This window comes from Bombina bombina, chromosome 3 (genome assembly GCF_027579735.1).
Source record: "Bombina bombina isolate aBomBom1 chromosome 3, aBomBom1.pri, whole genome shotgun sequence".
Lineage (NCBI taxonomy): Eukaryota > Metazoa > Chordata > Amphibia > Anura > Bombinatoridae > Bombina > Bombina bombina.
In genome coordinates, this window is record NC_069501.1 from 843,669,512 (window position 1) to 843,689,570 (window position 20,059).

At 38.3% G+C, this 20,059-nt stretch overlaps 1 protein-coding gene across 1 annotated transcript in view; it reads left to right on the plus strand.

Moving 5' to 3' along the window:
- The window catches only part of ERCC5 (ERCC excision repair 5, endonuclease), a 238,975-nt gene that overhangs the window by 66,089 nt on the left and 152,827 nt on the right, over positions 1 to 20,059 (plus strand). Inside the window, exon 9 of the mRNA XM_053707797.1 lies at positions 12,813 to 13,020. Coding sequence (XP_053563772.1) covers positions 12,813 to 13,020 — 208 coding nt within the window. The remainder of the gene's footprint in view (positions 1 to 12,812; positions 13,021 to 20,059) is intronic.

Consider the following 20,059-nt stretch of genomic DNA (forward strand, 5'->3'; position numbering starts at 1 on the left):
ATTTTTTTTTCTCTTAGAGATGGTTAATATTTAAGAGTCACTTTTAGTATAAAGCACTACGGTTATATAAGTAGGATAGTGTGGGGGAAAGGTTGGCTCCTCAGGTCACACTGAGTTTTTTTTTTTTTTTTTTTTTTTTTTTTTTTTATCACTTGAAGGTCACATTAAGTCTTTAAGAAAGATGGAGACATGGGAATTTTTTTTTTTCGTTTTCCACAAGATCACCGGTACAAAGAAAGGTCACATTAAGTTGTGTTTTTTTTTTTTTTTTTTTTTTTTTTTTTTCCTTCACTTAAAGGTCACATTAAGGTTGAGAAAAGATTGAGATTTGAGAAGTAATTAAGTATAACCCCCCTTCACCTATTCAATATGGGGTGGGAATTTTTGCTTTTTTTTCACTAAAACACGGGAATAAAGAAAAAATAATAGGGGTTTTTTTTTTTTTTTTTTTTTTTTTTTCCTTCACTTAAAGGTCACATTAAGGTTGAGAAAAGATTGAGATTTGAGAAATAATTAAGTATAACCCCCCTTCACCTATTCAATGTGGGGTGGGAATTTTTGCTTTTTTTTCACTAAAACACGGGAATAAAGAAAAAAGAATAGGGGGTTTTTTTTTTTTTTGTTTTTTTTTTTTTTGAGAAATTAATTAATAAACTAGGGCTGAGGAACTAGCTACACACTAAGGAAGTTAGTTTTGTATGAAGGAATTTAGTTAACTCAATAAGGAAGGAAAGGAGCACGAAGGCTCTACCCAGTATGGAACTTTTCTTTTTTTTTTTTTTTTTTTTTTTTTTTTTTTTTTGTATAATAATGCTTGTAATTTTGGTAAATTAAGATATTATTGCCATTTAGGGGGAAACAATTTGTCGGTTTAATTTTCCCTGAATTTGTGTTATTTGTAAGGTATGCATGGGGGTATGGTGTGTGCATGCGGGGATTTGTGGTCCCCCTTTTTTTTTTTTTTTTTTTTTTCTCTTCCCGCTCTCCTTCTCCCCTTCCCTGGCCCCTGCCGCCTGGCCCCATCTTTTCATTTTCTGGGCCACTTATCATTCAGAAATTCTTTCTTAATAAAGTATGAAAATAGATAAAAAAAAGATTTGTCTATTATCACAAAATGCTAAGGGCCTTAATAATGCACAGAAAAGAAATAAGGCCCTACATAGTTTTCATAAAGAAAAGGGAGATATTATCTTTGTTCAAGAGTCTCATTTTAATAAAAATAAAGAACCTAAGTTCACAAACAACTATTATCCAACTATTTTTCAGAGTTCCAATAGAGTAAAGAAAAATGGGGTCTGTATCTTGTTCCACAAAGATTCTCCATTTCAACTTATTCAAATGGATAGGGACGAAGAGGGAAGGTATATCTGTTTGGTAGGTCTATTATATAATAGACCAGTTACACTGGTGAATATATACGCACCAAATAGAGGACAGAAATCATTCTTTAAGAGAGTATGTAATAGGATTTTGGATGTTCAAAAGGGTACTTTAATTATAGGGGGGGATTTTAATGTACCAATGGAGCCTGTAGAAGATTGTTCTAAAAAGAAAAGTAATATATCTAAACATTATCAAAGCAGTCAAGACAAGTCTTCTCTCCCTATCTCTGCTGGATGTATGGAGGACGCTCCATCCAGCTACTAGAGATTATACATTTTACTCACCCCCACAAAAATCTTACTCACGCATTGACTATTTCTGGATGGATCAAAACAGCTATATTTTAGCTCAAGAGGCCAAAATACATAACATCACCTGGTCAGACCATTCTCTTATTTCCCTGAAACTAAACTGGCCTTCAAAACCAATAATCCCATATCAATGGCGCTTGGACGATAATCTCCTGAAAGATGTACAGATAAGACAATCTATTTTGAAATCTATCGAAACCTATTTTGAGACCAATTCTATAGATGATACTGCACCAAGTACATGGTGGGTCACACATAAGGCGGTAATTAGGGGAGAATTTATAAAACACAAATCCAGAATTAATAGACAAGCTAGAGAACATTATACACATTTACTAGACTCTCTCTCCAGGGCAGAAGATAAACATAAGAAGGATCCATATAACAAACAGTTATCAGAATCCCTTAAAGCAGAGCGAGAGAGTTTGAATGTTTTCCTGAATAAAGGCGTACAACGAAGAGCCCTTCAACTTAAAAAGGTGTTCTTCAATGGGGGTAACAAAGCCGGGAGACTATTAGCACGAGCCGTAAAAAAAAAAGTTCTTCAAACTTACGTTTCTAATATTATAGACGGATCAGGTAACAGTAAGACAGGGAGCCAGGATATTGCCAAGGTTTTTCAAGATTATTACCAGCAATTATATAACTTGGGCCCACAAAATAAATCCAGACACTTTCAAATAGATAAAGATAACTATATCAATGGAATCCAGGTGCCTACTATATCAGAGTCTCAAAAAAAGATGTTAGATGAACCATTTAGCCTGCAAGAGATAATGCAGACTATTAAAAAATTTGCCCTAGGGAAAAGCCCAGGAATAGATGGATTTAGCTCAAACTATTATAAAACATATAATGAGACCCTGGCACCAAAACTTCTACTTTATTTTAACTCAATAAGCACAGAACCTCTGTTAGCAAAAGAGATGCTCGAAGCTAAGATAGTGGTATTGCATAAACCAGGAAAAGATCCTAAATTACCAGCCAGCTACAGGCCTATATCATTATTGAATAATGATGTTAAAATTTACGCTAAACTCATAGCAAATAGAATAAATAAAATTTTACCAGAAATCATTAATATAGATCAGGTCGGCTTTGTACCATGCAGAGAGGCAAGAGACAACACCATTAAAGCATTATACTTAATAAAATACGCAAAAATACATAAGATACCCCTGGTCATGCTATCGCTGGACGCAGAGAAGGCTTTTGACCGGCTAGACTGGTCCTTCCTGCGTACAACACTTAACAAATTTGGCTTTGGGGAGAAAATCATACAACGTATTTTTCATTTATATACCCTTCCATCGGCTATAGTAAAAATTAATGGTGTGCTCTCAGACTCTCTTACGATTACAAATGGCACAAGACAAGGATGCCCCCTGTCCCCCTTGCTGTTTGTTCTCTCCATGGAAATTTTAGCAACTAGAATCCGGGCAGAGACAAACATTAAGGGTATTAAAATAGGGGAGCAAGAATATAAGATCTCGTTGTACGCCGACGATGTGCTATTAACATTAACGGAGCCGGCAAGGTCCATTAAAAACTTGGAAGAGATATTACAGGAATTTGGGAGACATTCAAACTTTCTCATCAATAAAAATAAATCAGAAGCTCTTAAGTATGCACTCCCAGTAAGAGATTATTATGAATGCAAATTAGGTAACTCATTTGTATGGAAAGAGTCGTCTTTAAAGTACCTGGGGGTCCAATTATCAACAGAAAAGGAACAGCTGTTTGTAGATAACTATGTGAATTTAATGTCTAAACTCCAAGCGGAGCTTGGATCTTGGAGGCAGAAAAGGATTTCTTGGCTGGGGCGAATACACTTAGTAAAAATGAATGTGCTCCCACGTATCCTATATATTTTCCAGACCATTCCCATTAATATCCCCCATACTTTCTGCACTAATCTTCAGAAAATCATCAATTCTTTCATCTGGAATCAAATTAAACCGAGAATCAAGGCCTCTATTCTGTATAGAGCAAGGAAAGAGGGGGGGCTAGGGGTACCAAATATTAGGAATTATCATAGAGCAGTTATACTTCAAAGGATACTAGATTGGCATTTAAATAGCAAGAACAAAGCGTGGGTACAATTAGAGAATAATTTAATAACATCCCTCCCAATGAAAAAATTAATATGGTTGCCACCAGAAGGAAGACCTTTAAAAATCATGCAGTTCCCAATGATTAAGCATATTTTTATGAATTGGAGTAAAATCATAAAAGAATGCCCCTCTATCTCTACAACTCTCTCACCTCTACTCCCGATTACAAACAATTCGGAATTTCAGGGAGGGTTCACACCTAGCTTCTTAGGCCAACAAAACTTACACCAATCTTTACCGTTATGCCAATTTTTAGATAAGGGGAAGCTTAAATCCAAACAAGAACTGGGGAAAATGGCAGATGGTACTTATGGAAACTGGCTAAAATATTTACAGTTACAGAATTTTGTTACACGACATCCAGACAAAGCAAACTTGACTAGGGAATTAACATTATTTGAAAAAACCTGTCATAACGAAATCCCAATTAGAAGTACAATTTCATTTAGCTATAAACTCCTTAACACTCCAGCAGAATTTATAAAACATAGTTATATGCAAAAATGGGAAGTAGAGACAGGGACTCAGCTGGAGGAGTTGGAATGGCGGTCCATCTGTGATAAGGTAGCTAGATCGTCATCCTCGTCTAATATCCAGGAGCTAAATTATAAGATACTTACTAGATGGTACCTTACACCGGCTAGATTACATAGTATATACCCAAATGCTTCCAATTTTTGTTGGAGAGGATGCGGGGGGATCGGGAATATGCAACATATATGGTGGGATTGCCCTAGGGTGAAAAGTGTATGGGGAATAACTTCGGAATGCATCCAGCAGATTACTGGGATAGCGGACTTTCAATTGGATATCTTTACGGCCCTATTAAATAAACCCATTAAAGATATTTGTAAAATAAGAGCTAAACTTGTAACATTTGTATTAAATGGAACGAAATCCTTATTGGCCAGAAATTGGAAAAAAACAAATATCCCGGATAAAGAAATCTTACTTACTAGAATTAATGAATTATTAATATTGGAAGAATATACTTATCTAAAAACTAATAGAGAAGAGGTCTTTCAGAAAATCCGCTTCCATTGGGAAGAATTTAAATATAGGACCCTTCCATCTTAACCGGGTATATAAAAGTATCGGGATTGAGAGGGGTCAGGGGGGCGGAGGGGGGGAATTCCCTTTTTCTTTCTTTTTTTTTTTTTTTTTTTTTGTATGTAGGGGTTGATGTTGTCTAGTATCTATCGTTAAAAGGACATATTGTTATAGTAAGAACACTTAAGGATTGTTATGGAATCTTTATGTATGTAATGTTTTTATGTTTACAATAAAATAAAAGGAAAAAAAAAAAAAAAAAAAAAGAAATAAACATACAAAATAAAATCAATTACAGTCTTGAATCATTTTGCGTCTTACTTTTGAGGGGATGTGGATAGGGGGGGTGGGGAGGGGGAGGGAAGTTCAAGTAATGTTACAATAATTATCAATGTTGAGAGGAGGAGTCATTGTACAATAAAGTGTACCGTCCAGGCCTGCATGTGTTTCTAGCTTTGCTAAGGGCTTTTCTGAGGTTTTTTTTTTTTTTTTTTTTTTTCCCCTTTTCATTCAGAAGAGGAGTGTATGTAGGTTTCCCACACAAGAAGCATCTGGGCGTATAAGTCTAAAGTTTTATTTTTCATGTAAAAGTATTCTTCCATAGATATAGTGCGATGGCACTCTGCAAGCCAGTGTGCCAGGGAGGGGGTCTTATCTGATTTCCAGTTTCTTGCAATCAGAATTTTAAAACTATTGCTCAGGATATGAAATAGTTTTTTTAACGGAGTAGAAAGTTTTCTCGGGGTCTTGTTAAAGAGCCATAAGCAAGGGTCTAAGGGAGTGGGTATTCCTAGTATTTTACTAGATTCCTGCGCTACCTCGTTCCAAATAGGTATTAATTTACTGCATTGCCACCATATGTGGGACATGTGGCACTCTTCAGATCCACATCTCCAGCATTGAGCTGATTTAAGTTTATATATTTTTTTACATCGTTCTGGTGTTAGGTACCATCTTTGAAGTATTTTTAAATTAAGCTCAACGAATTTGCAGGAGATTGAGGTTTTTTTAATATTTGTGAAAATTTGCAAGGCATCTGTGTAAGTAATTTCTATTCCCAATTCAGTGTTCCATCTGTCTATGTAATATGGTAGAGCTCCGTGCGGTTGTTGTGATAGGAGGGAGTGTGTAATAGATAGAGCGTGTCTGGTTGGGGTGCTTTTATGGCAAATAGATTCGAAGGGTGTCATTGACCTAATCATGTTATTGGATTGTGGGTGTGAAGTGATACATGATTGACACTGTCTATAGAAGAACCAGTCTCCAAGGACGGAGAGGCCCTCAGAGACTAGCTCCTCCACGGTAGGGGAGTGTTGTTCATTTCCCAAGTGGTGGATCTGTAGGGATCTGATGGAGCTACCCGCAAGTCTAGCTGCCATTGAGAGGCCAGGTTGGAATTCGTTATTGTGTGTTAACGGTGTTAAAGGTGAGAGTTTTGTCGATATATTGGGGTACTCAGTCAAAACTCTGTCCCAGACTCTGAAGGTTTCTGATATAATTTGTGTGGTGGTTTTTAAGAATCTATCTCTGTCCCTTGGCGACCAGCAGAGTTGACCCAGGTGTTGGTTGTGTGTCATGTCATGTTCAAGTTGTACCCATGATTTATCGTTTAGGTTCGAGCACCAATCTATAATTCGTTGTAAAAATGTAGCTTGTCTGTATCTATGGAGATCTGGGACTCCGAGGCCTCCCATTTGTATGGGAAGGAGCATTATCTTTTTGCTAATTCTCGCTCTATTGTTGAGCCAAATGAAGTTTAGGATGTTTGATTGCAGGGTGTTGAGGTAGTTTGTAGGAAGGGGGATGGGTAGAGTTTGAAAAAGGTAGAGGAGTCTTGGAAGGACGTTCATTTTAATTACGTTGATCCTCCCTAACCATGAAATATGCTTCCTTTTCCAGGAGGAGAGATCTGTGATAATTCCTTTAAGGAGTGGTTTGTAATTTAAAGTAAAAAGGTGATCTGGGGATGGCGTGAGTTGGATACCTAGGTATTTTAGTGAGCTTGTTTGCCAGCGGAATGGGCATATGTGTTTGATTAAGTCTATTTCCGTCGTTGGGACATTAATTATCATAATTTCTGATTTCGTTTTATTAATTAGAAAGTTAGATACAATGCTAAATTCGTCTAACTGATGTATGATGTGTGGTATAGTGTTAGAGGGTTAGTGATGCAGAACAGCACATCATCGGCATATAACATAATCTTGTGATGTGAGTTGTGTATTTGTAGACCTGTTATTAGGGGGTGATTTCGTATTTTATGTGCTAGTATTTCTATTACGCAGGCGAATAGCAGCGGGGAGAGGGGGCAGCCCTGTCGTGTACCGTTTGTGATATGAAATGGGGCCGAAAGGGAACCATTTACGCGGACCCTGGCTGTTGGAGTAGAGTACATGGCGAACACCCGATTAATAAAGTCTTGACCCACACCCATTTTTCGTAATACCGCTCTCAGAAACTGCCAACCAACGCGGTCGAACGCCTTCTCCGCGTCGGTCGACAGAACTAAGAGCGGGATTTTTTTGTGTGTAGCGTATTCTATAAGTTGTGTAACCCGGACAGTATTGTCTTTTGCTTCCCTGGTTGGTACGAAGCCGACCTGGTCTTTTTCAATTAGTTGCGGTAGTACTGTGTTTAGTCTTACTGCGAGAATTTTAGCGTATATTTTTAAGTCTGTATTTAGGAGTGAGATTGGCCTAAAGTTTTCTACATAATCAGGGCTTTTTCCAGGTTTTGGTATAATGGAGATGAAAGCTTCCAGTGTCCTAGTGGGGAAAGGGTTCTCCGGTGTTATCGAGTTAAAGAGAGATAGAAGGTGCGGGGAAAGGAGATCTATGTATTTTTTATAGTAATAGTTAGTGTAGCCATCAGGGCCTGGGGCTTTGTCCGTGGGGAGGTCTTTTATGGTTCTTTTAATTTCAAGTAGGGTAAAGGGGTTTTGTAGAAAAGTTTGTTGTTCTTCTGTCAGTTCTGGAAGTTTAACGTCTGATAAGTATTTGTCAATAAAGGATGCGTTGGGTTCTGAATTATGTGTATGTGAGCCTGTGGGTTTCGTAGTAAGGTTGTATAGTTTTTCATAGTAGGAACGGAAGGCTTCAGCGATGTTTGAAGTGTCATAATGTGTTTTGTTGTGGGACTTTATTGAGAGAATGTAGTCACGTTGGGTTTTGCGTTTTAATTTGCGGGCAAATAGTCTACTGCATTTGTTGTCTCCTTCGTAATGTGTCTGCTTGAGTTTGAAGGCAAATGCTTTGCATTCTTTATCTAGAAGGTTGGTCACTGTCTGTTTTGTCTCTTGTAATGTTTTAGCTAATTGTGGGTTGTCAGGTGTTCTTTTAAGTTGTGATTCTAGATCATTTGCTTTATTCAAGGAGTCATGTAGCAGTTGTCTCTGTTGTTTTTTGTAATGGGAGTGCATGCTCATTAATTCACCTCGTATAGTTCCCTTATGCGCCTCCCAGATGTTCTGGAATGAGGGTATAGAGTTAATATTAAAATCGAAGAATTCTTTTATTGCTTTTTGAATTTTATCATTGTATAGTGGGTGATCTAATAATTCCTCATTGATTTTCCATATGTAAGTAGAAGGGGAAGCTGAGGGCCATTGTATTGTGCATGAGACTATAGAGTGGTCTGACCAGGTCGCTGGGATTATGGATGATTGTGTAGTTAATGAGAGAGTAGTTACATCAGTTAGTATGTAATCTATGCGAGAGAAACGTGAATGTGGATGAGAAAAGAACGTAAAATCATCTGTCTCAGGGTGATGTATTCTCCAAACATCATGTAGTGCCAAATCTCTTAAGCGTTGCTTTATTACCGTCAGTGCTCTATGTGGTGTTGATGAAGTGTGATTCGAGTTATCTCGGTACGGGTCTAGGGATACATTAAGGTCTCCTCCCATTATTAACATACCCTTGGCCACTTCTAAGATTTTCCCAGTGAGGGAGGTTATGAATTTGTCTTGTCCAGTGTTTGGAGCATAGGCGCTTACTAAGGTGGTAATAGTGTTAAATAGTTTCCCCACTAGTATTATATATCTACCTTCTGTGTCTTTATGTGAATCGAGTAACTGAAAAGGTATACCCTTCTTTATTAAAATTCCAACTCCATTAGTCTTGGCACTGTTTGAGGAGTAATATGAGGGGCCAAATTTATAGAAGAAAGTTTTAGGTTCTTGTCCCTTTATGAAATGGGATTCTTGTATGAATATCAGGTCCCCTCTCTTATGTTTGATATCTCGCATAACGATGTTTCTTTTGTGTGGGTTATTTAGGCCCTTAGCATTAATCGTTAGAAAAGATAATTGTCTGTTATTGGTTTTATTTTTACTCATGGTGATTTATCCTTGGTGGTACTACGCTGTGTCGGGTATGTGGAAACAGTGTTAGGCTATTTCTCAGGCCTGGACGGTATAAGAACCTACATGGAAATGTGAAATAAAAAGAGCGTATACATTGTACATTTATAAGAGTGAACAATATGAACATTACAGTATGTTTCATTATGCTTAAATGGTCATCAATGGGGGTAGGATAGTTAACTAGGGGGGGGGGATGGCCAGAAGCCAGAGGGAGGATTGAAATTCCTTTCATTTCAATCTGAGGTTTACAGCAGCAAGAATGTAAATATTAAATATAAGAATAACAATGTGATTATCTATGCTAATGGTTAACAACCAAAACCTTGTCAAATTAGAAAGGCCCTTATAGGGTTATGGTGGAGAGAACAGATCAACAGGAAATAACATTTTGCTTAACTTAACTATCAAGTAGCTAAACAGTTAGTGTACTATCTTCTGACTAGTAATGGTGACAAGTTTTACATTTCAAGGTCTTACCCAGGATGAACAGTTCAAATAAGACAATTGTCTTGGTCAGTCTCTTAGTGATACAGGAGAAATGTTCATATTTTCTTTTCGTTTCTTAAGGGACTGAACTTTGTTCCAAGTTGTTTTCTGCAAGCTTGAGAATGGAGTATGTGCAGCTGAGGGCTGGGGGCCTTCGGCTGAGGAGGGTGGGCCAGGTAGTTTCAATTCCCAGTCCTTTAGAGAGTTTGTCCAGGTCTTGTATACCTTTGTAAATGATGGTAGTTCCTTCATGGGGAACGATTAAGCTGAAGGGGATTCCCCGGCAATATTTGATGTTTCTGTCCTGGAGTATAGAAGTGATGAAACGGGTTTCCTTTCTCTTTTGTATAGTGCTGGGGCTCAGGTCCGGATAAATCTGTAGCTCATGGTCCAAATATGTGATTGTGTGGGAGGATCTAGCTTTCTGCCATATGGTTTCTCTGTCGTTAAATCTGAGGAATTTGAGGATAATGTCCCTGGGGGGAGCATTAGGTGATGGTGGGGGACGGAGAGATCTATGGGCTCTTTCTATTTCTATCGGTGGGGCCTGTTGGTTTCCCAGTATTTGACGAAAAAGTCCTTGTAAGTATTCCAGCAGGTCTGTTGGCTTTATTATCTCGGGTATGCCTCTGATGCGGAGGTTACTCCTCCGTCCCCTATTCTCTAAGTCCTCTATCTTTTCTTGTAGGGCTTCTAACTTGCTTTCATGTGTGCTGGTTTGATTGTATTATGAGCAGACAGCTTCAGTAGTTATGTCTTGCGTTTCCTCAACTGTTACTATCCTCTCTCCCATCTCTGTTATATCTTTGCGCAGCGTGGATAGTTCTCTTGTTATGAGAGATTTGAGAGATTCAAAATCTTCTTTGGATGGTAGTTTTGCTATGTCCTGTTTAAGTTGTATCATGTAGTCAGGAGATGATATTGGGTCATTCTGGAAGGTGCCGTCTGTGGAGTTTGATTCTTGTGTATCTGATGTATTGGGTTGGAAAAAGGAGCTTACCAGCGTGTTGGACTGCAACTGTCCTTTAGGGTTTTTGTCCCCTTTGCCTTTGTTCTTGGATGTCATGGTTGCTGCAGGTGAGTAATTTAGAAAACTCAGTGTGAGAACTTGTGATGCAGCAATCTGCAGAAGTCTGCTTAGGCCTGATGGCGTATGTTGTGGTTTATGCACAATGTGCAGTGCTATGCGTTAATTTCTGATTCGTGTTGTCCTTTTATATTTTATGAGGCAGTTTTAGTGTATGTTCTCTTGTTGATCCGTTGATAACTGTTTTGTTCATCTCCTTAGAGGATTTCCCAATACTGTGCTGATCATTTTATTGTTATTTTTGTGATCCGTTTTTACGGCATGTTATGCATTAAGTGGAGTTATTTGTACCGTGTTCTCTCTGGTGTGAGACTTGTGTGGAGCCTTTTATGAACAAACTGGTGTGAGCTCTTACCCCATCGGGTCTCCGGTCATCGTGTATCGTGAGGGATCCTTTACCGTCGCAGTTGCGAATGTGTAAAGATGGCGACGGAGCGCTCCGTTGCTCCTGCTTTCTGTGAAATTGCATGCGGGTCCGGTCCCTCCCGGTTTCGAGCTTGCTCACATGTGGAACTTTGGTTGTTTAACCACTGTTTGCAGCTGGTTGAAAGAGCTAGACACTGTTTTAATGGTGACAGGTCTTGCTGCTGTGCCGGAGCGATGTGACTATGCGGCCATTTGCCTGCTTGGCCAAGCTCCGCTCTTCTTTTCTGATTTTTAATCAGGATAAGACTGTTTTCACATTAGCTATTCTTTTCTTCCTAAGGTGATATTCACAGATACTGTCAATCAGGAAATTGTGGTTCCTTATTTTTGTCTGGCTCCTCAGAACTCTAAGGAGCGTCTTTTTCACAACTTGGATTTTGTAAGAACTCTTAAAGGCGCATGAAACCCAAAACTTTTCAGTCATGATTCATCTAGTGCTCTTGCTAATGTTTAACATTGTTGCAAAACTGCTGCCATATAGTGCTGCAAACACATGCACACTTACCTTTCTGCATTTTAACAAAGGATAACAAGAAAACTAAGACAATTTGATAATAGAAGTATATTGGAAAATTGCTTAAAATGTTGTACTCTATCTGAATCTTGAAGAAATGTTTTGGGTTTCATGTCCCTTTAAATATTATGTGGAAGCAACAAAATATTTCTGACTTTTTTCTTCTCTTTTTGTTAATTTTTCTGGGCCTTGCAAGGGTCAAAAAGCTACGACTGTTACTTGAGCAGCTTGTCTTAAAGCCTTAATTCACAAGGTTTTGTTACTGGGAAAACCCTCCCTGTGCGCATTAGTGCTCATTCCACTAGAGCAGTTGTTACTTCTTGGGCCATTCATAATGAGACTTCTATTGATCAGATTTGTAAGGCAGCTACTTGGTCTTCTTTGCACACTTTTTCTAAGTCATCACTTTTATGTGTATGCTTCTTCTGAGGCTGCCTTTGGCAGGAAAGTTCTGCGGGCCATAGTGCCTGAATAGTTACGTCCTGCCTTCACTGTTTGTCACCAATTCATGGTGGTCTTGATTCACACATGTGATGGCTCATGGACTCACACCATCTGATTAAAGAAAAGAGAAAATGTATGCTTACCTGATTAAATTAGTTTATTTCTTGATATTTGTTAGTCAACAAGACCTGCCCTCTTTTTGTTCAAGTGGCAGCAGTATTTGTTTTGCACTACTTTGACCAGCTTTATTACTATTATTATACTTTACTTATAAAGCACCAACAAATTGCGCAGCACTGTCCATGGGTATAAAAGAAAAAAGTAAAACAATGATACAATCTTTCCTGCTTTCCTTTTTTCCTCATTTACTTGGCTATATGTATGACTGAGAATCATGGGAAGTGGGAGGGATTTAAAGCTCAAGTGTGTCTTTCTTGTCTCCTCCTAGTGGTCAGGAGGAGAATATTCCCACATGTGATGGCTCATGGACTCTCACTATCATGAAAGGAATTCATTTATTAATTAAGCAGAATTTTTTCTTTTATTGATTATTATGATCATGCTATTGCAACTTTAAAGTGTTAATGAACAAAAAAGCAATCCCAGTTTGTTTTTTTACTATTATTTTTTTAAGGGCTCTGATGATTTCTCACAATATCAACTAAAAGGTCTGTTGAAGAAAAACAATCTAAACAAGTGCCTTGACAATGTGAGGAAAGAAATGAACCAGCAGTACTCAGGGGAAGTTCGAGCTCAGTTTGAGAATGAAGGTGGATTTCTGAAAGAAGTAGAGACCCAGCGTCTTGTATCCGAAGATACTTCACATTATATCCTAATTAAAGGTATAAATGTATAGCACTGTAAAAAATATTGTATGTGCTATATGTTCTTTTTTTAAATCAAGCAGTCAGTACTTTAGAATTAACTTTTTTTTTAATTAAGGACCTTAAATGGACAGTCTATTTGAAAATGTTTGTTTAAAAAGATAGATTATCCCTTTATTACCCATTCCCCACAACCAACACAGTTATATTAATACACTTTTTTTACCTCTGTGATGACCTTGTATCTAAACTTCTGCACACTGCCTCCTTATCTCAGTTCTTTTGACAGACACTTGCACTTTAGTCAATCAGTGCTGACTTACAAATAACTCCAAGAGAGTTAGCACAATGTTATCTATATGGCACACATGAACTAGCGCTGTCTAACTGTGAGAAAGAAAATGCACTGAGATAAGAGGAGGCCTTCAACAGCTTAGAAATCAGTTTATGAGCCTACCAAGATTTAGCTTTCATCAAAGAATACCAAGAGAACAAAGAAAATTTGATGATAAAAGTAAACTGGAAAGTGGTTTAAAATTGCATGTCCTATCTGAATCACAAGTTTAATTTTGACTTGACTGTCCCTTTAACTTCTAGAAACTTATTGACTGTCCCTTTAAGTTCTAGAAACTAATTGCAATGTACATTTTTCTTCCAGTACCAGAGGTTCACTTTCTTTAGCCACTAACATTGACTTACCTAGGACTACCATGTCCTTACTTTAGAAGTTGCATTGGTTTACAAATGCATATATCTTAATATCTATTTAAAGGTACATTAAAGGGATATTTATAGCTAAAAAAAATGACACGCTCCTAATTTGTAAGATCCTTTAAAGACTAGTGACCCTTCACCTTTGTGTCTCAAGACCCAGCTGTATAACTAGCGCTGCTGATTGGATGCTGTTCTCTGTGAGTCCCAATTGGTACTTCGAAGAAAACAGGAAAAAAGAGGGGCGCCTCATGTGCATATCAGTATGTTCACACAAATTCAATCAGAAAGTAAGCCAAATGGGTGCTCACATGTGGCCCAAGTACACTTATGTACTAGTAGATGCAGGCTGGTGATTAAAGGGTATACCAGCTAACCCTCTCCAAGCACAGGATAATGAATGCAGGGGGATCCTGCCACATTCAAAGTGATATGAAAGGTCAGTAGCAGTATTATCAACTGCTCAGGAAGATGCAAACCAAAGCTTGCATATCAAACTGATTTATTAAAACAAAATATAAAATAATGACAAGCAAAGGTAATAACTCCATTAAAACAGTTTAAATTACAAACGATGTATAATAATAATAAACCTACATTTCATATAATGATACTAACAATAATAACACACTTTGTTATAATCTGTGCATAGCAACCCTAATGCATCTAAGTTCATTTTCGTATAAACATTTCTTAATCCTTAATGAGTCAAAGTATAATTTATAAAAATTTGCAATATATATGGCAATAATAGTATATAAACAAAATCTTGTTTGGAAACATTTACGATGTTATGTGATGGTACTTTCCTATCTCCCATGTTTTTTTGTCCCATAGTGTCACAACATCATAATATATTGTATGGAAAATTTCTTTCCACTTGCGATCTAGATTAAAAAGGTAAATTTGTATAGGTACCGTTGTTTATAACTTCACATATGTGAGTAACAATGTTGAACCAATTATATTACAGGTAACTAACATACCCCCTATTTCTTTCATGTAATTAGCAAGAGTCCATGAGCTAGTGACGTATGGGATATACATTCCTACCAGGAGGGGCAAAGTTTCCCAAACCTTAAAATGCCTATAAATACACCCCTCACCACACCCACAAATCAGTTTTACAAACTTTGCCTCCTATGGAGGTGGTGAAGTAAGTTTGTGCTAGATTCTACGTTGATATGCGCTCCGCAGCAGGTTGGAGCCCGGTTTTCCTCTCAGCGTGCAGTGAATGTCAGAGGGATGTGAGGAGAGTATTGCCTATTTGAATGCAATGATCTCCTTCTACGGGGTCTATTTCATAGGTTCTCTGTTATCGGTCGTAGAGATTCATCTCTTACCTCCCTTTTCAGATCGACGATATACTCTTATATATATATATATATATATATATATATATATATATATATATATATATATATATATATATATATATATACCATTACCTCTGCTGATTCTCGTTTCAGTACTGGTTTGGCTATCTGCTATATGTAGATGAGTGTCCTGGGGTAAGTAAGTCTTATTTTCTGTGACACTCTAAGCTATGGTTGGGCACTTTTTAATAAAGTTCTAAATATATGTATTCAAACATTTATTTGCCTTGACTCAGGATGTTCAACATTCCTTATTTTCAGACAGTCAGTTTCATATTTGGGATAATGCATTTGAATCAATCATTTTTTCTTACCTTAAAAAATTTGACTTTTTCTGTGGGCTGTTAGGCTCGCGGGGGCTGAAAATGCTTCATTTTATTGCGTCATTCTTGGCGCGGACTTTTTTGGCGCAAATTTTTTTTTCTGTTTCCGGCGTCATACGTGTCGCAGGAAGTTGCGTCATTTTTTGACGTTCTTTTGCGCCAAAAGTGTCGGCGTTCCGGATGTGGCGTCATTTTTGGCGCCAAAAGCATTTAGGCGCCAAATAATGTGGGCGTCATTTTTGGCGCTAAAAAATATGGGCGTCATTGTTGTCTCCACATTATTTAAGTCTCATTATTTATTTGCTTCTGGTTGCTAGAAGCTTGTTCACTGGCATTTTTTCCCATTCCTGAAACTGTCATTTAAGGAATTTGATCTATTTTGCTTTATATGTTGTTTTTTTCTATTACATATTGCAAGATGTTCCACGTTGCAACTGAGTCAGAAGATACTTCGGGAAAATCGCTGCCCGGTGCTGGAGCTACCAAAGCTAAGTGTATCTGATATAAACTTTTGGTATCTGTTCCTCCAGCTGTTGTTTGTATTGAATGTCATGACAAACTTGTTAATGCAGATAAAATTTCCTTTAGTACTATTACATTACCTGTTGCTGTTTCGTCAACATCTAATACTCAGAGTGTTCCTGATAACATAAGAGATTTTGTTTCTAAATCCATTAAGAAGGCTATGTCTGTTATTTTTCCTTCTAGTATACATAAAAGTCTTTTAAAACTTCTCTTTTTTCAGATGAATTTTTAAAATGAACATCATCATTCTGATACTGATAATGGTTCTTCTGGTTCAGAGGTTTCTGTCTTAGAGGTTGATGCTGATAAATCTTCGTATTTGTTCAAGATGGAATTATTTGTTCTTTACTTAAAGAAGTATTAATTGCATTAGAAATTGAGGATTCTGGTCCTCTTGATACTAATCTAAACGTTTAAATAAGGTTTCTAAATCTCCTGTAGTTATTCCAGAAGTGTTTCCTGTCCCTGGTGCTATTTCTGAAGTAATTTCCAGGGAATGGAATATTTTGGGTAATTCATTTACTCCTTCTAAAAACGTTTTATGCAATTATATCCTGTGCCATCTGACAGATTAGAGTTTTGGGACAAAATCCCTAAGATTAATGGGGCTGTCTCTACTCCTGCTAAAGATCCTTTAGATAGGAAAATTGAATCCTTTCTAAGAAAAACTTACTTGTGTTCAGGTAATCGTCTTAGACCTGCTATATCCTTAGCGGATGTTACTGCAGCTTCAACTTTTTTGGTTAGAAGCTTTAGCGCAACAAATAACAGATCATAATTATCATTTGAATTTCTATAACATGCTAATTATTTTATTTGTGATGCCATCTTTTGATATCATTAGAGTTGATGTCAGGTATATGTCTCTAGCTATTTTAGCTAGAAGAGCTTTATGGCTTAAAACTTGGAATGCTGATATGTCTTCTAAGTCATCTTTGCTATCCCTTTCTTTCCAGGGTAATAAATTATTCGATTATCAGTTGGATTCTTTTATCTCAACTGTTACTGGAGAGAAGGGAACTTTTCTCCAACATAGGTGTGTCCGGTCCACGGCGTCATCCTTACTTGTGGGATATTCTCTTCCCCAACAGGAAATGGCAAAGAGCCCAGCAAAGCTGGTCACATGATCCCTCCTAGGCTCCGCCTACCCCAGTCATTCTCTTTGCCGTTGTACAGGCAACATCTCCACGGAGATGGCTTAGAGTTTTTTAGTGTTTAACTGTAGTTTTTCATTATTCAATCAAGAGTTTGTTATTTTCAAATAGTGCTGGTACGTACTATTTACTCAGAAACAGAAAAGAGATGAAGAATTCTGTTTGTATGAGGAAAATGATTTTAGCAACCGTAACTAAAATCCATGGCTGTTCCACACAGGACTGTTGAGAGCAATTAACTTCAGTTGGGGGAACAGAGTGCAGTCTCTTACTGCTTGAGGTATGACACATTCTAACAAGACGATGTAATGCTGGAAGCTGTCATTTTCCCTATGGGATCCGGTAAGCCATGTTTATTACGATTGTAAATAAGGGCTTCACAAGGGCTTATTTAAACTGTAGACTTTTTCTGGGCTAAATCGATTGATTATTAACACATATTTAGCCTTGAGGAATCATTTTATCTGGGTATTTTGATATAATAATATCGGCAGGCACTGTTTTAGACACCTTATTCTTTAGGGGCTTTCCCAAAGCATAGGCAGAGTCTCATTTTCGCGCCGGTGTTGCGCACTTGTTTTTGAGAGGCATAGCATGTGAGAGGAGCTCTGATACTTATAAAGGACTTCTGAAGGCGTCATTTGGTATCGTATTCCCCTTTGGGTTTGGTTGGGTCTCAGCAAAGCAGATACCAGGGACTGTAAAGGGGTTAAAGCTTAAAACGGCTCCGGTTCCGTTATTTTAAGGGTTAAAGCTTCCAAAATTGGTGTGCAATATTTTCAAAGCTTTAAGACGCTGTGGTGAAAATTTGGTGAATTTTGAACAATTCCTTCATGTTTTTTCGCAATTGCAGTAATAAAGTGTGTTCAGTTTAAAATTTAAAGTGACAGTAACGGTTTTATTTTAAAACGTTTTTTGTACTTTCTGATCAAGTTTATGCCTGTTTAACATGTCTGAGCTACCAGATAGACTGTGTTCTGAATGTGGGGAAGCCAGAATTCCTATTCATTTAAATAAATGTGATTTATGTGATAATGACAATGATGCCCAAGATGATTCCTCAAGTGAGGGGAGTAAGCATGGTACTGCATCATTCCCTCCTTCGTCTACACGAGTCTTGCCCACTCAGGAGGCCCCTAGTACATCTAGCGCGCCAATACTCCTTACTATGCAACAATTAACGGCTGTAATGGATAATTCTGTCAAAAACATTTTAGCCAAAATGAACCCTTGTCAGCGTAAGCGTGGCTGCTCTGTTTTAGTTACTGAAGAGCATGACGACGCTGATATTAATATCTCTGAAGGGCCCCTAACCCAATCTGAGGGGGCCAGGGAGGTTTTGTCTGAGGGAGAAATTACTGATTTAGGGAACATTTCTCAGCAGGCTGAATCTGATGTGATTACATTTAAATTTAAATTGGAACATCTCCACATTTTGCTTAAGGAGGTATTATCCACTCTGGATGATTGTGAAAATTTAGTCATCCCAGAGAAACTATGTAAAATGGACAAGTTCTTAGAGGTGCCGGGGCTCCCAGAAGCTTTTCCTATACCCAAGCGGGTGGCGGACATTGTTAATAAAGAATGGGAAAGGCCCGGTATTTCCTTTCGTCCCTCCCCCCATATTTAAAAAATTGTTTCCTATGGTCGACCCTAGAAAGGACTTATGGCAGTCAGTCCCCAAGGTCGAGGGAGCGGTTTCTACTTTAAACAAACGCACCACTATTCCCATAGAGGATAGTTGTGCTTTCAAAGATCCTATGGATAAAAAATTAGAAGGTTTGCTTAAAAAGATGTTTGTTCAGCAGGGTTACCTTCTACAACCCATTTCATGCATTGTCCCTGTCACTACTGCCGCATATTTCTGGTTTGATGAACTGCTTAAGGTGCTCGATAGTGACTCTCCTCCTTATGAGGAGATTATGGACAGAATCAATGCTCTCAAATTGGCTAATTCCTTCACTCTAGACGCCTCTTTGCAATTGGCTAAGTTAGCGGCTAAGAACTCTGGGTTTGCTATTGTGGCGCGCAGAGCGCTTTGGTTGAAATCTTGGTCGGCTGATGCGTCTTCCAAGAACAAGCTACTAAACATTCCTTTCAAGGGGAAAACGTTGTTTGGTCCTGACTTGAAAGAGATTATCTCTGATATCACTGGGGGTAAGGGCCACGCCCTTCCTCAGGATCGGCCTTTCAAGGCAAAAAATAGACCTAATTTTCGTCCCTTTCGTAAAAACGGACCAGCCCAAGGTGCTACGTCCTCTAAGCAAGAGGGTAATTCTTCTCAGGCCAAGCCAGCTTGGAGACCAATGCAAGGCTGGAACAAGGGAAAGCAGGCCAAGAAACCTGCCACTGCTACCAAGACAGCATGAAATATTGGCCCCCGATCCGGGACCGGATCTGGTGGGGGGCAGACTCTCTCTCTTCGCTCAGGCTTGGGCAAGAGATGTTCTGGATCCTTGGGCGCTAGAAATAGTCTCCCAGGGTTATCTTCTGGAATTCAAGGGACTTCCCCCAAGGGGGAGGTTCCACAGGTCGCAGTTGTCTTCAGACCACATAAAAAGACAGGCGTTCTTACATTGTGTAGAAGACCTGTTAAAAATGGGAGTGATTCATCCTGTTCCATTAAGAGAACAAGGGATGGGGTTCTACTCCAATCTGTTCATAGTTCCCAAAAAAGAGGGAACGTTCAGACCAATCCTAGATCTCAAGATCTTAAACAAATTTCTCAAGGTCCCATCGTTCAAGATGGAAACCATTCGAACTATCCTTCCTTCCATCCAGGTAGGTCAATTCATGACCACGGTGGATTTAAAGGATGCGTATCTACATATTCCTATCCACAAGGAACATCATCGGTTCCTAAGGTTTGCATTCCTGGACAAACATTACCAGTTCGTGGCGCTTCCTTTCGGATTAGCCACTGCTCCAAGGATTTTCACAAAGGTACTAGGGTCCCTTCTAGCGGTGC